The 14906-nt window shown below is 28.5% G+C and overlaps 1 protein-coding gene across 1 annotated transcript; it reads left to right on the forward strand.

Annotated features, from left to right (window-relative positions):
- Positions 1-3927: 3927 nt before the first annotated feature.
- LOC123302954 lies at positions 3928-14687 on the forward strand. Its single transcript, XM_044886048.1, has 4 exons — positions 3928-4077; positions 10974-11352; positions 14420-14518; positions 14581-14687. Exons 1-4 carry the CDS (start codon positions 3928-3930, stop codon positions 14685-14687), a joined length of 735 nt encoding a protein of 244 aa, XP_044741983.1.
- Positions 14688-14906: the final 219 nt, after the last annotated feature.

Below are 14906 nucleotides of genomic sequence, written 5' to 3' on the forward strand. Positions count from 1 at the left end.
TCCTGTATAGTAAATCCAGGCCTGCTTACGAATATAGTGTATTTTTAATTTTTGCGAAGAGTAATTTAAGAAATTAAAATAACAAATTTAATAGCTATAACTAATTTTTTTAATGAAAAATAAATAACTATGATTGGGATTTCTCTACAATCTTTTTAGAGAAAAGTCAACAAATATTCTTTAAATTGTAGAGTCTCGATAATCGGGAATCCATAATAACCATGGGTCTTCCGATTAATGGAAAAACTCTTTATAAATAAAACATTGCAAAAGGTGCATTGGAATGTATGTATTTAAGCGAGTCTATACACACAGAATCAAACTCAGTGTTAATGTGATGCTATTGTGTTTTTAGAACCATATTGGATGTATATACAAACAAACAATATCATTTTTTTAGTGATTTGTATAGAGCGATGTGGAAAGTGCGGGTGGTCGAAAAGTGTTATGTTTACTGGAAATTTCCGATTATCGTGACTCTACTGTATTTTAAGAAATTAACGATAAAAAAAAGTAACTAGAAAAATAAATAATAACTATATAGGATGTAACTGAAACAAGCATTTTGATATGAAGAACTTATTTATGTTTTTAAATGCTCCCCTTCGGAAGTACAGGCATCAAAAACTTTGCACCACGTGTTGCATTTCTGCCAAAATTTGACACTACTGACGCCAGAAACTTCCAAATAAAAGGCTCCGTAAAGTCCTTGAATATTGATCATTCGTTCAGATACATCATTCGTTCATGAGACATAAATTTTTCTTAACCCAATAAAATAAAGTCGATGAAAAATACTAACAATTTTGTAACAATTATTCTCTTCCTCTTTCATCCAAATCAACGACTAAATCTTCTGATTTTGCATTTCGCATTGTTTTCATTTTCCTCGAATCACCCCTACCTAGTATTGGTCTTAAAGCAGTTGGATAAATATTATTACGCGGTTTTGTATTAGTTGTGGAAACATTTGCATAATTATTTGATGTGGCTTGTGATTGTGTTCGTGAGGCTTCGGCTAAGTATTTATTACGATCAGCCCTTGGTTGCCAACTATTAAATGGTACGTGTCCAAGATTGTTCGCTTCAGGTGAGGCTTCGGCTAAGTATTTATTACAATTAGCGCTTGGTTGCCAGCTATTAGATAGTGTGTGACCAAGATTGTTCGCTTCTTTTAAAATGTTCATTTTGTGGAAAATTTTAATTGTACTTTCCATCTGAACCCGGTAAAATTGTTCAAAAATTGGTTGCCCTAAATTGTTTAAGTAATATTTTTGTAAATCGTATGGAGGTAATCCAAATTTATTTTTGACGATATCCATTGCTAATCGAAGCCATAGTTTGGAAGTTTTTGATAATTTATCATTGAAGTGCAATTGAGCATGGACTTCTACCTGTAATTCAGTGAATTGGTGTGGAAAGTATGTACAGATTCCAATTCCATTTTGAAATAACTGAAATTAAATTTTGTATGTTATTTTACCTGTTCGGACATTTCGGATACAAATGGTTGTGTTTCAGCAAGGCCACAAAAATTAAATAAAAAACAAGTGAAAATAAAAAATGGACTGAGTTAATTGATGAAATATCTTATATGGACAGTGTTCAATATCAGTGTTTGTATAATTTTTTATAAATAATGATAAGTTTAAAATAGAGAACCATTCATGTATTAAAGAATAAAGGGGCGACCATTTCTTTCAGGGACCATTTTTTGGAATCTACATGTTTTGAAACGAATTTTTAAACGAAAAAAATGTTTCTTTGAAAATCTTTTGATCCCGTTATTGTTATCGGATCGGTTTAATATGTCTATTGTTGCATTCAAGTTTCTTTTTGTATTTTTATAAGCTAAATTAAATTTTTGGATGTGTTTGGCTCTAAAATATTGCCAAAAATTGTTATAAACAATTTTTATAAATAGAAAAATTGAATTTTTTGATTGCGAAAGTGGTTTTTAAAATTTTTGATTTGCTCATTTAATGCAAAAAAGGTTTCTTGTGATTTTATTGTAAAGGTCGCCATTTCTGAGTTACTACTCAAAATGTCAAGAATGGTTGAAAACCAATCTTTGAACATTCCTTCACAAAATCTCAAGGCGTAATTAAAGCTTTTTTTATTCTAAAGCCTTAATTTTTAATACTACGACACCGCCCGAAGTTGTATAATTTTTTAACTGTTTTTTTGGGATCTTCTTTGTATCATGCATAATCCAAAACCAAGGGTCACAGAAGTTTTGAATTTTTTTTAAACGTTAAGATAAATTCCCAAAAATCGTACACATATCGGTAAAATCGAAAAAATCATAAAAATTTGTTTGTAATTTGAATAAAAATGCTTATCTATTTTTTGATACTTCTAAGAATACCCTAATTTTCAATGCCCTAAGAATACCCTAATTAATCATATTCCTTGGCAATCCACGAATTTCCTCGTTTGTGGCCCCTCTGAAAATTCTGTTATCTTTTTTATGATCAGATATTTATAAAAGTTGCTAACCTGAATCGTAAATAATTCCAAATCTTCTTCTTGACCAGATTTTAATAGCATCTTCAAATAAATGTAAAGAGAGATAGTAAAAAGACTTATTGGTCTACCAGAACTTAATCTAGCTTTATAGATAAAATCTCCTAACAATCTAACTGCATACCGAAAATATATTGGGTTTCTTAACTGCAGCATTTCACGATCTATAAAGCCAAAAAAATTTATTATTCTTCACACTCTGTTAAAATCTAATTGTATCAGATACTCTAGGAGTATTCAATGTAAGCTAAATTCTAAGCTAAGTTTTGAAAAAAAAAAAAAAAAAATACGGGTTTTAAAACCTAGATAACTTAAACTTTTAATCTACCGTCATGTCATATTTCATATTTTTCTAAATAAAAAAAAATTTCAAACCGAAACATCCTCATCTCGTTTCTTTTATCATTTTTGATAAAAATAATTTTTCTGAAATTTTTTTTTTTTCATTTGATAGAATCTATGCTTATGTTTTTTATCTTGTCTGTCGAAAACAACACGTTCTTTTTAATATCATTTTTCCAAAATATAAGAAAAATTTTTAAATAAAAAGAAATTCCTAGAACGTAAAAATTTAAAATGGCGCTCGTGTGAAAAATATAACAAAAATTAAATCTTCTTAAATTTGATTTTCTGTGGGTACAACTATACATGAACGCCATTTTGTCTGTCTCTAGATTGATTGGAACTAAATTCCAAATCACATAGGTTGCGTTTTAATTTTGTCCTTAATTAAATTAAATTAATTACTTACGTTGATAATCTAATTGAAGTTTCATAATAAATGGATTTTTAAAATTTACTGAAGCCAATTCGTAATAATTAATTGGTGGTGTTGCCATGTTGAAGAAATTGTCTTTTGCTGATGTTAAAATGAAAAATCATTCAATTTTATCGACTTCCGTTCTTTACGAAATACGACGAAACAATGTTAATAACATTATGTAATATGTTATATAAATCTGTACGACTAACTTACCGACACACGAAGTCACACTCGTGTATATTCGCCAATTCCGATTTTTGTTATGCAATGAACTGACTAAAATAAAATATTTCGAAACTGCGCATAACAAAATTCTGCTAAGTACGACCTCATTCGATCTGTTACAATAAGTAGCACACAATTGTGAAAGTAGCTACGAATATTTAAATAGTCCCTAGGGATATTAATTTAAATAGAGAAAAATTTTATAGGCTGTCACCCTGTTTGCTACAGCGCATGAAAGAATTTAACGTCGGTCTTATACTCTTATATAATTTGTTTTTTTTTCGTCATGCGGGTTTATCTTGATTTTTTAATATTATTTCTACAAAAAAACTAGATTAAGAAGTTTTGTTTTAACGCGTAATTTATTTAGTCGAACGTAATAACTATGTGATAAACGTTAAATTTATTTCGAAATGGAAAATAATGCTGTAATAGATGGGAATGATTTCAAACGGCGAAATAATTCATTCAAGGAGCTTTTAAAACAACATATTATGGCAAAATATGAAGAATCAATAACATTGAAGAAACAGTTAAAACAAGAAATTGATGATGAAATTAACGTAGAAAAATTCAAGTCCAATATGAGTCTATGTTCATCGATTCAAGAAAATTACGTGGGGGAAAAGTAATGAATATTCTATTGTACTAGTTTTTTCAAATTAAAACGTAATTTTTAAACAGGCATTAAAATTATATTAAGCGATCAGTGGCGGATTTGAATGTGAGTGCGCTCTAGGCCCCAGGTATTCACGTTATTCGGCACGAAAAAATGAAACTAAATTGTTTGATTTTAAGAAAATTGTGTTCTGGGGTAGATCGAGAATCATTGCTGCGGTACATTTTAAAATTATTTTCGTAACATACAGGATGTTCGGAAAACACGAAACGTATCAAAGTTGTATTTTTAATGGAAAATCCTTTATATTATTATATTTTCAGGTTCTAAAATTTCAAAATAAAAGTTAGTTTCTCTGAAACGTCACGTTTTTCGAAATATTCTGTATTTTCTAAAAATAGATATAAATTTCGATGTATAATTTCTCGCAAAGCTTATCTATATCCGTTTTTAAAACCATATTTAACGTGGAATCTACTGATCGATTGAATTTTTTTGTCGCAAATATCACAGTAGCAATTGGTGTCACTTGGCGCTACGCGCTCTGGTGGTTAAAAAGTATAACTACTGCTAGGGTGACAGCTGTGATTTAATTACCTAGAGTTACGTAGTTGTTATTTATATAATATTATGTTAAAAAGAATAAATCGTATTTAATAAAACAATTACAATTTTTTTTTTATTAAAAATTATGCGATCATTAATTTATTATTTATTTATCGATTACAAAAAATATACACTCAATAATTTAAATATTTAACAAGTGATATAATTACTTAACAATGAAACAAAAAAATAAAATTTTACTCTACTTATAAAAAATTCACAATTCCATCACAATTTATAAAAAATATGAATGGAAAGTTTTTTTTTAAGTGGAGTAAAATTTGATTTTTGCCATAACTTTATTTTGATGGGTTGGCAAACAAAAATTTTGGGTGGATAAACCGTTGGTTAACGGATTTCATTTTCACTTTGTGAAAATTCGCATTTGAGAATACTAAAGAAAATTTTAATTTCCTTATAACTTAAAATTGAATGGTGGAAAATTATAAATTTTGGGTGGACAAATAATTTTCAAACGAATGACATCTGTATCTTATGAAAATTTGTATCTGGGGGTGATAGTTTCACGGGGCTACGGTTATTCAATTGAATTAGCTTTCGTTAAAAACCATCCTACCTGAAAGTATTAGCCTTCGACTCTTGGGCTAACACCTGGAAATCGAAAAGGACAAAAACTTATACAATGCGGATATTTTTATTATACATATATACTTTTTTATTTAAAAATTTTTTAGAATTATATAAAATCTTTAAAAAATTATAAATTTGTACTTATATAATAAAAAACGAGGTCGAGGTACTTTGTTCAACACATGGCTCGATTGCGTTAGTAGTTGAAACAACATCCGGAACTTATTCTATCATTTTTTTTCTATTCTTTTATCGCCGGTTTGTACATCTTTTTTCCAATAATGCTGACCTTTCTTTACCCTGATAAAAAGTCCGATTGAATTCCAATTCAAATTTCCAATTCATTCCGATCAATCCAATAGAATCCAATATGAAATTTCCAATTTGGTACCATTTATGAATTGCACCCAATCGGATTGGATTGAATTGGAATTTTTTTTTCCAATTAAATCCGATTCATTTCAATTAAATTTCGATTCAATATTTTATTTGGTTTCAATTGGAACGAATAGGAATGAATCGAAACGAAATCGAAAAAATTCCTATTTATGAATCGGATTTTTTTATCAGGGTAATAACATCATCATCTTCGTTTGAAGAATAATTTGATGTTGTTAAGTTGGCATCGCACGATTTTTTGTATAGTAACCAGCGTTGCCAATTCTACCAACTTTAAGGTAGATCTATCTATTACTTTCTTCATAAATTTTTCGAATTTTCATTTCCAATTATCATCTGATTGTTTGGTTACTAATTAATTGCTTGTTTTGGTAATCTATTAAAATCATTTTGTAATTGTATCTTTCTTGATAATTTTCGATGACGAATCACTAGATGATGTACTCGTTGTTTTTTGGTTTACTAATTTCATTTTTAATATTTTCTCGTGAAAATTGACGTTTTACGTGGCCTTCAACGTCAGAACATCGCTTCAAATTCACTACGGAATTCACAGTTTTACATTGTTCATTAAATTAGCGGGTTTTTTGTCATCATTTTCACTACTATTCTTTGTTTCTGCATTAACTAATTTTTTTTTTATTAACGATTGATGTTTAAACTTTAGATTTAGATATCTGTGATTTTCTGCTTATACTTAAAGAAATTTTTCTATTATCACACTGCGTAACGTTGAAGAAATATTGTTTGTTTCATCCTCCAACCTTCTGAAAAAAAAAAGAAATTTTACTTCCAATTTTTTTTTATCTACCCTCGGCACTAAAAAAAAGGTGGCAAATTTTTTTCGTTAAAATTTGCATGCATGTTGCTTCACGGTCCTTTTGAGTTTTATATCGTTTGGAGAAAGAGAATAAGCTCAATGTTTGTAATGACGTACCGCATGGAGCACCCACATGTAACATACTTGTAATGTACAAATTGGTCATGAATTTCCGATTGTTTGGACGACAATTCTGATCCAATAATATGTGAATAATATTGAACAGGCCTCGCCGATTTATATAGGAGTTGGTGAAAAATGTTTGCCTGAGTGTACTCAACAAAATTATATTCATGCGAACTTGTGCTTTTTCGATTTAGGCTTACAGGTTGGGACAGAAGTACCCCACGCCCGGACACCACATTCTGCACCACTTAAAAAAACTATTGGATTTTATATTTTGGGAAATTCTTAGCATTTGGTCCTTGATGTTTTTTACATAGCCTCAGTTTTCGAGATGTAAGCATTTAAAAAAAAAAACAATGCGAATTTTCGCCGAAAACTCGTTATTGACGAAATTAAAGATTATTTTGTGCTTTCGGTCAAAAATTTGAAAGCCATTATATATTTTATTGTGGAGGATTCTAGGTAAATTTTTACTCGTGACAATTTTCAACCCCACCGTTTTCGATATATAAGCGTTTAAAAAATAGAAAATACGAATTTTTACAATGAATGCTTTTACAATTCTAATGATTCCATTGTTTTCTTACCTTTTTAATTTTTTTTCATCTGTAGAAGGCGTCTCTTTCATGGTTATTTTCTTTCCTAGAATAAAATTTTTTTTATTAATCAATTCCGATACTATGTATTTGAAATTGTTAATACTAGTTTTTCAAAAATATTAAAAAAATTAGGGATGAAGATTGTATAAGATTGACTAGATAACAATAAAATACTCGTATTAATTACCTCGCGATATGATAAACAGACGTTCAACACGAGGTCGAGGTACTTTGTTCAACACATGGCTCGATTCCGTTAGTAGTTGAAACAACATCCGGTAACAAACTTATTCTTTCCTCGCTGATCACCATATTATCACCGGTTTGCACGGTCCGATCCAGCGGGGCGAGCCGGGCAACAATGTGGGGCGGCAAATCCTGAAAATATAATATATTGTTATCTCGATAAACGGGACTCAATAAGACCAGAACTATGTGGAATTTTTTTAATAATAATGTCTGCAAGAAATATCTTAAAAATTGTTTAAATGTCTGCTAAATCATTCTCGCGGTGTATTAATATATCATATTATATGTATATTAGTGGAGTAGCTAAGTAAATCTATCAGATTTTGATAATCAATTTGGAAATTGGCTAATTTTTTTAAATAGGTTTCTTTCGTTGTTAAAAACAGGGAAAAGAAGGTGTCCGGTTCCGGAATGTTCCGCACGACCTTCTACATCCGATTTTGGGACAATTTATCTCTACACTGTTTTCTTTGTTGACGTTTTCTGAGATATCCTGACTTCTATTAATCGCAATGCGACGAATAAAAAAAATGCTCGTTATGAATTTTTGCATCGATCTTGCCTGCTATCGAACCCTGAACATAGCAAAATAGCCTCAAAATCTCAAGAAAACCGCAGTAAGTTCATATTTTTAACTTTCTCTGATAACTTTTCGAAAAATAAGAGAATTATGACTTGAAATTTTGGAAAAATATCTAACTCATGATCATAACAAAATGTGATTTTTTAACAATTAGTTTACTTGACATTTAAATTTTATTTTTGTATTCAATTATACGAGGCGATCTAGAAAACGAGCTAGATACAGAAGATATATCCAAATTATTCTGATTTTGTATCCAATTATTCCATATGGCAGCCATTTTATTTATATATGTTATAGGTTAATTTCCAAATTTTCATATGTTATAAATTAATTTTCAGATTAAATTATTTTAAACATAGAAACTTACCTCTGTTATATTTTCGTTTTGCGAAATATTGCATTTTTTTCTGTTTTCAAAACTTGTATTTTGCATTTTTTCGGATCCATTTTTTCCAGGGCTACTTTTCCCGATTACCGTCTACCGACTTATAAGGATCGTGCCTATTAGCCAAATAATAATCACCTGATCGAAGCTGATTGACTGATGTCCCAATACTCCCAATACAACAGACTAGACCACCAGTGTGCAGCCCGTAACCAAATTAGAAACGAATAATGAGTAACATAATAACTATAAGAGTAATTACGATTATCTAATTTACACTTTAATTCGAATTATCTTACAGGTCTTATTTATTATCTTAACATTTATACATTTTTTCCTGTTTCTTTCAATTTGGAGATTACCGACTTATCTAGTCTATTGTATTATATGTCTGTTCTTTTCCAATCAGTCTATATTAAATTAAGTCTGTAAATAAGTGTCAATAATTTGTATTAAATTTTTGAATTTTAAAATTTAATCGTTAATGTTTTGAAAAAAATAATTTCTTATTTAAATGTGAAAAATAAATTGGTGATATGTCGAGTTACAAGATCATTTTTAACTATCCACTTTTGGTGTCATTCATGAAAATATTAAAAGTATGAAATCAAGGTTTTTTTTTTCAAAATCATATAGGTTATAGAATTTTTCAATGCAATAGTTAAAGCTTTATATAAAATAAATCGTGATTTATTACGTATCCTGCTGAGTGAATTTGAATAAAAAACGCATGCACTGAAATTTTTTAATTTGAATATTGTGATTTTTCTTTTGAGATCCCAATAGAAAAGAGGTTTATTTACTTCCCCCAATTTTTGGAGGAGTGCAAAAACATCATTCGTCTAAACGGTTTAAAAATTTGCACAGTTTATCTCTTTGGTTTCAAGTCAATTCCGTGAAGCGAAAATTGAGCCTTCTTTGGCGGAATCCTACATCAAACTATATTTTTCTTACAAAGTCGAATCAGAATAAACTTCGAAATGAGAGGTTCATCTCTACGCAACCTGCGGGTCGCATACATGTTTATTAAATTGTCAATTTATTTTGCGCCAATTCAAATAAAAGCTAGATCAATTAATTTACGTTACAACCCAGGAACCGTTAGTGAAACGTTTTTTACTCCTTATAACAAAAATCTAGTATTACCGGCCTAAACCTGTATTTACACATTTTTTTTAAGTTGACATTTGCTTGAAACTGGATAAATTTAATCGAGGAAGCTTTAAACTTCAATTAAAATCTCACTCTGATTCATAACTAACGAACATCAGATGAACGCTTTAATTTAGAAAGTTGTTCTTTATAAATACGTAAACATTTTTTGTTTGAAACATTTTTTTGAATAGTTTAGACATTAATTGCTAGCAAAAGCTCTACCTTTTTGTGCATTTGCTCATTCAATTTGAACAAAAATGATCTTTATAGAAAAACAAACCACTTTATTGGAACATTTTTTCCAAAGAGTGCCTAGATTTCGCAGAAACAATAAGAAATAACAATTACATACAAAAAAACAATTTTGGGTAAAACTTTTCTATCCGTTTTTTCTTAAACTGTACGGTTTTCGGAAAAATGTTTCAAACAAAAAATATTGCTTTATTAATCAATAACAACTTTCTAATTTAAAGTGTTCATCTATTGACTACCAGTTATGCATTAGAGCGAGCTTTTGATTGAGCCTTGAATGCTTGCGTAAGATATGCGCCTACACACCCAAAATTTTTCGCTTAAAGCATTTTTATTGATAAAAGTTATTTTTCGAGTTTCAAGCATAACTTAAAAAAAAGCCATACTGTATATAAAGCCTGTGTTAAAATAAAAAATATTTAGCTCACAGCTACGAATCTATGAGATTCATATTTTTGAACATTTAATTGTCTTCTCTCTTATATTTTAATTTGAACCTTTGAATCAACAATTTTTTTGACAATAATAGTTTGAGAAAAGTGAACGAGACATTTTGAAGTACATGATGATTTAATTTTTTCAAAAATAAAATAACGATCAGAAATAAAATTTTCACACATAAATTTTTACTAATGTCATAACTTTATTTTTAAGGCAAATATCAATATGATGCCAAAATTAAATAATCAAGCATATTTTATCAATAATCGATTTAGAAGTCATTGAATTGGAGAAAGAAATATGTAAAGTAAAAAATTGGAGTGATGAAGACATTATAGATTTAATGAACGCACTTTCAGTCGATCAAATTGATACAAATTTAAAAAATGAAATTCAACGAATTGATGCTTGGTTTTCAAAAACATATTTTCGTTTAAAGTCATAGTTATTAAAAGGTAATTATGTAAAATGGGATAAGCATGATTTTGAAAATCTAAAAAATAAAATGGATATAATATTGAGCTTTTTAAATGAAGATTCAAAATTTTAACTCAATACAATCTATTCATACGAAATTATTGATATTATTAAAAAATTGGAAAGTAATAAGTATGATAAGTGTACTGTTCAGATTATTGATGAATATTCAGAACGATGTCTTTTATGCAAGAGAAAAGTGGATGGAAACAACTTAGATGAACACATTCTGGGAAAAAAACATCAAAAAAATTTAGATGATGTATTGAAAATTACTGCGTTGGATAGTTTTCATGCTGGATGGTCCAATATTCCAATCTCGTTGCGACTAACTAATGAAATTCTTTTTTTACCTCATTCAGAAAACGAAATCGAATGTTGTATTTGTAATAAAAATATTAATTATCGAGAACTTATAGCTCATGTAGAAACACATCAGGGAATACCTGGTGAATTTATACTGTTAGAAATGGTTTCAAACAACCCGATAGATGAAGAATTATTAAATACTAGATCTGGACTGATTAATCAAGGTAAGTTTTACTGTACGAAATGAAGCATTTCAGGTTGAAATTCTATGGAATAATATGACTCTGCTCAAAACGTTCGTATGAGTGTGTAGAACAAAGTCATATTGATTAGAAAGTGTGCTTTTACTATGCGCACACACACGCGCGCTCGCTTAGAAGTTCCCTGAGCTAATTCTGTTAAAAAATCGTGAAATTTGAGAAAACAGTCATTGGACCTTATATTTTGGAACTCGAAGTCCGCACCAGTAGATTTTCATTCGAAAAAATCATATTCATGCGATCTTGTGCATTTTTGACTTAAAGTGAGACGGAAGTAACCCACTTTCAAACCTTCTCTTCAGAACTACAAAATAATTTTTATTTTCCTTAATAACGAATTTTCGGGAAAACCCCATACTTATTTTTGTTCAAACGTTCTCTTTTCATTTTTCATCTTACGTTTTATATTAATTTGTGTATAATCATTTTTGTTCTCTTGTTTTTCTATTAGCTTATTCAACGGATCAGTGATGGGCTTAAATGTTTTTTCGAATGAAATGGCCGTTGTTTGTTCACCAGCTTTGAGCGCGTTATACTTTTTCTGTATAATATCACTCAACTTAACTAGCTGTTTCGTTGTCTGAAGCATGTTATCACATGAAAGCTCACAAATTAAATGACCTATACAGTTGATAAACAGTGCTTAATAACCTAACAAGCATCATCAATCAACCTAGATAATATGCTCTTTATAAGGAATAATAATAAATCAGCTTATACTACAGATTAGATAAATTTTTTTTTTTATTAAATGAAAATGAATTATATAAAAATTACTATTTAGATTAAAAACAAATACAAAAAAATCTTTTTTTAATTATGAATAAAGACAATCATCTAATTTTTAATATTATAATAATCAACAAGCACCCACGTATAAAGATCTATTAAAAAAATAATGTAATAAATACAGAATAATATTTGTGGTGCAATGTTGATGTTGGTAGATACAGAACGCTTTTGATACACAACCATTCTTATGTAGCGGTTTTCCACCATCCAAATTTTCGATGTGGACTTCCTTTGCAGAATTTCGAATTAATTTTTTAATCCAAATTTTCTTTTCTTCACCTTTGCAGTATATAACGTTATGATTAGCAATGTGTGTTAAAATGGTTGATAATTCACAATAATCGGTGGTTCCTTGATTTTGATTCCAGTATAAGCCATGGTAATTATTTGAAAGCCAAATTGATTGTTTCTTATCCGAATCACTTGATGTCTTAAATGGAAATGGCGGTTTGAATACATAATGTCCAAAGTGATTACCATTTGTATCCACAAAACTAAGTTCTTTAACGATGAATTCATTCATTACTTTGAACCCCTGTATGTCCACAATGTACAACATTTTAAACCACTCTATTTTTTCAATTCAAGAAACGGAGCTTTGATTTATTGTTGCGTTAATTTTTCGATGCTTTTGAATGTTCCATTTTATTTTATTGAATGTTGATTACTTCTATTCTTGATCGTCGTATTTAGGATGTTTTTAAATTATAACAATGTAATAACTTTTAATTAAATTGAAATATTTGTATTTATTTATGAAAAATAACTTTACAATACAATAAATTATTACAATTAATACGATATAAATTATTTTGAACAAGACTAATAAGTTTTAAAGCTTTTTTTAATTTATACGTAAAAAAAAAAAATATTACCAAAATTAATTAGTCAAATCAAAGAAAGCGACTTACATAATTAAAAACTATTTATCACATTGCATATATATATACAGGGTGTTCTGTTATTGACTGCAGATCGTCGGCCTACAGAATAAGCTCATAAAGACAAAGGGAAAAGTCATTTACCAATTTTGGATTTGAGCCCTAGTTTGGGCGCTACAGGTATGGCAAAAATTGATAAATTTGTTCATTCACTGACTATGATTCGATAACCAGCAGCCAATGATAATCAGTAGATATTAGTATAATTCATTCAAGAATATAAAACTAAAGAAGGGATATGAACTGATTTCAATTGGATTTTATTATTTTAAAAAAACATTTTAAAAATGTATTTGATTGGTTTGGTCGAATCCTACTTTTTTTATTTTTATTATTTTTTTCCAAGAAAACATTAGATTCTTAGAAAAAAAACAAATTAAGTCATAAAAGGCGTGGTTTTAATTTAACGTAAACAAACAAAAACACGCCTATGCTGACGTAATTTGTTTTTTTACCAATTGCATTTTAAGTTTTAATAATTTTTATTGTTTACGTTAAATTAAAACAACGCCTTTTATAACGTAATTTGTTTTTTTACTAAGAATCTAATGTTTTCTTGGAAAAATATAATAAAAATAAAAAAGAGTAGGATTTGACCAAACCAATCAAATTCTTTTTTAAAATGTTTTTTCAAAATGATATAATCCAATTGAAATCAGTTCATATCCCTTCTTTAGTTTAATATTATTAAATGATAGATACTAATATCTACTGATTATCATTGGCTGCTGGTTATCGAATCATAGTCAGTGAATGAACAAATTTATCAATTTTTGCCACACCTGTAGCGCCCAAACTAGGGCTCAAATCCAAAATTGGTAAATGATTTTTTCCTTTGTCTTTATGAGCTTATTCTGTAGGCCGACGATCTGCAGTCAATAACAGAACACCCTATATATATATATATATATATATATATATATATATATGATGCATCGGATTTCTAACACAGATTCCCATAATAACATAAACTGAATTATTTGAGAATTGCTGACTAATCAGACTCCCATAGTAATATACAGAATAAATTCATTTTTAATAAATTCTTTCTCAAGCTCAAGATGATTTTTGCAGGATTGCATTTATTTTAATATAAATAAAATTATTTTTTTAGTTGAGTTAGTCTTTCAAAACATAAAATTTTGTTAAGTTAATTTCGAAGTATAAAACAAAAGGCTTCCAGTATACTTATATTTACACTATTTGTTACTTACAAGTAGGTTTCAAAAATTTTACATTGTATATATGTTAACTAATAAATAATAATAATTATTAATTGTGTAATTTTTGTTTTTAAGTGCAAATAGGCAATGCCCGAGATGCAGCAATATGGCTTATTGAGGACCTTTACCCTCATGAGTGTAGGCTATTTGAGTTAGTCTACCTAATAACTTTCAGTAAGTCTCAATTTTTTTTATTTTTTTAGAATAATTTATTAAAGGTTTTTTATTATTTTTAGCTCCAGATAATTATTATTGTAGGGCAAAGGAAATTGCTCAACAATTGGTAGAGGATGCAATTCAACAAATTATTGAGTCATTTGTATGCTTTTTTTCTTTTTTGTAAGATTTCTAATGTTTTTTTTTATTTTTTTAAATATTAAAAATTTGAAAAAATTTTAAAATTTTTTTTATTAAAATAAAACCTTCTTACATTACATTACATTTAAAATATTGGATTATCATTTACAATATTTCCACATTTTTTTCGTAATTTGTCGAAGTTTTTGTTGAATATTTCGTAAATATTGACAAGAAAAAGAATCCATATTCTGTATCTGTTGCA

Source organism: Chrysoperla carnea, chromosome X (genome assembly GCF_905475395.1).
Source record: "Chrysoperla carnea chromosome X, inChrCarn1.1, whole genome shotgun sequence".
Lineage (NCBI taxonomy): Eukaryota > Metazoa > Arthropoda > Insecta > Neuroptera > Chrysopidae > Chrysoperla > Chrysoperla carnea.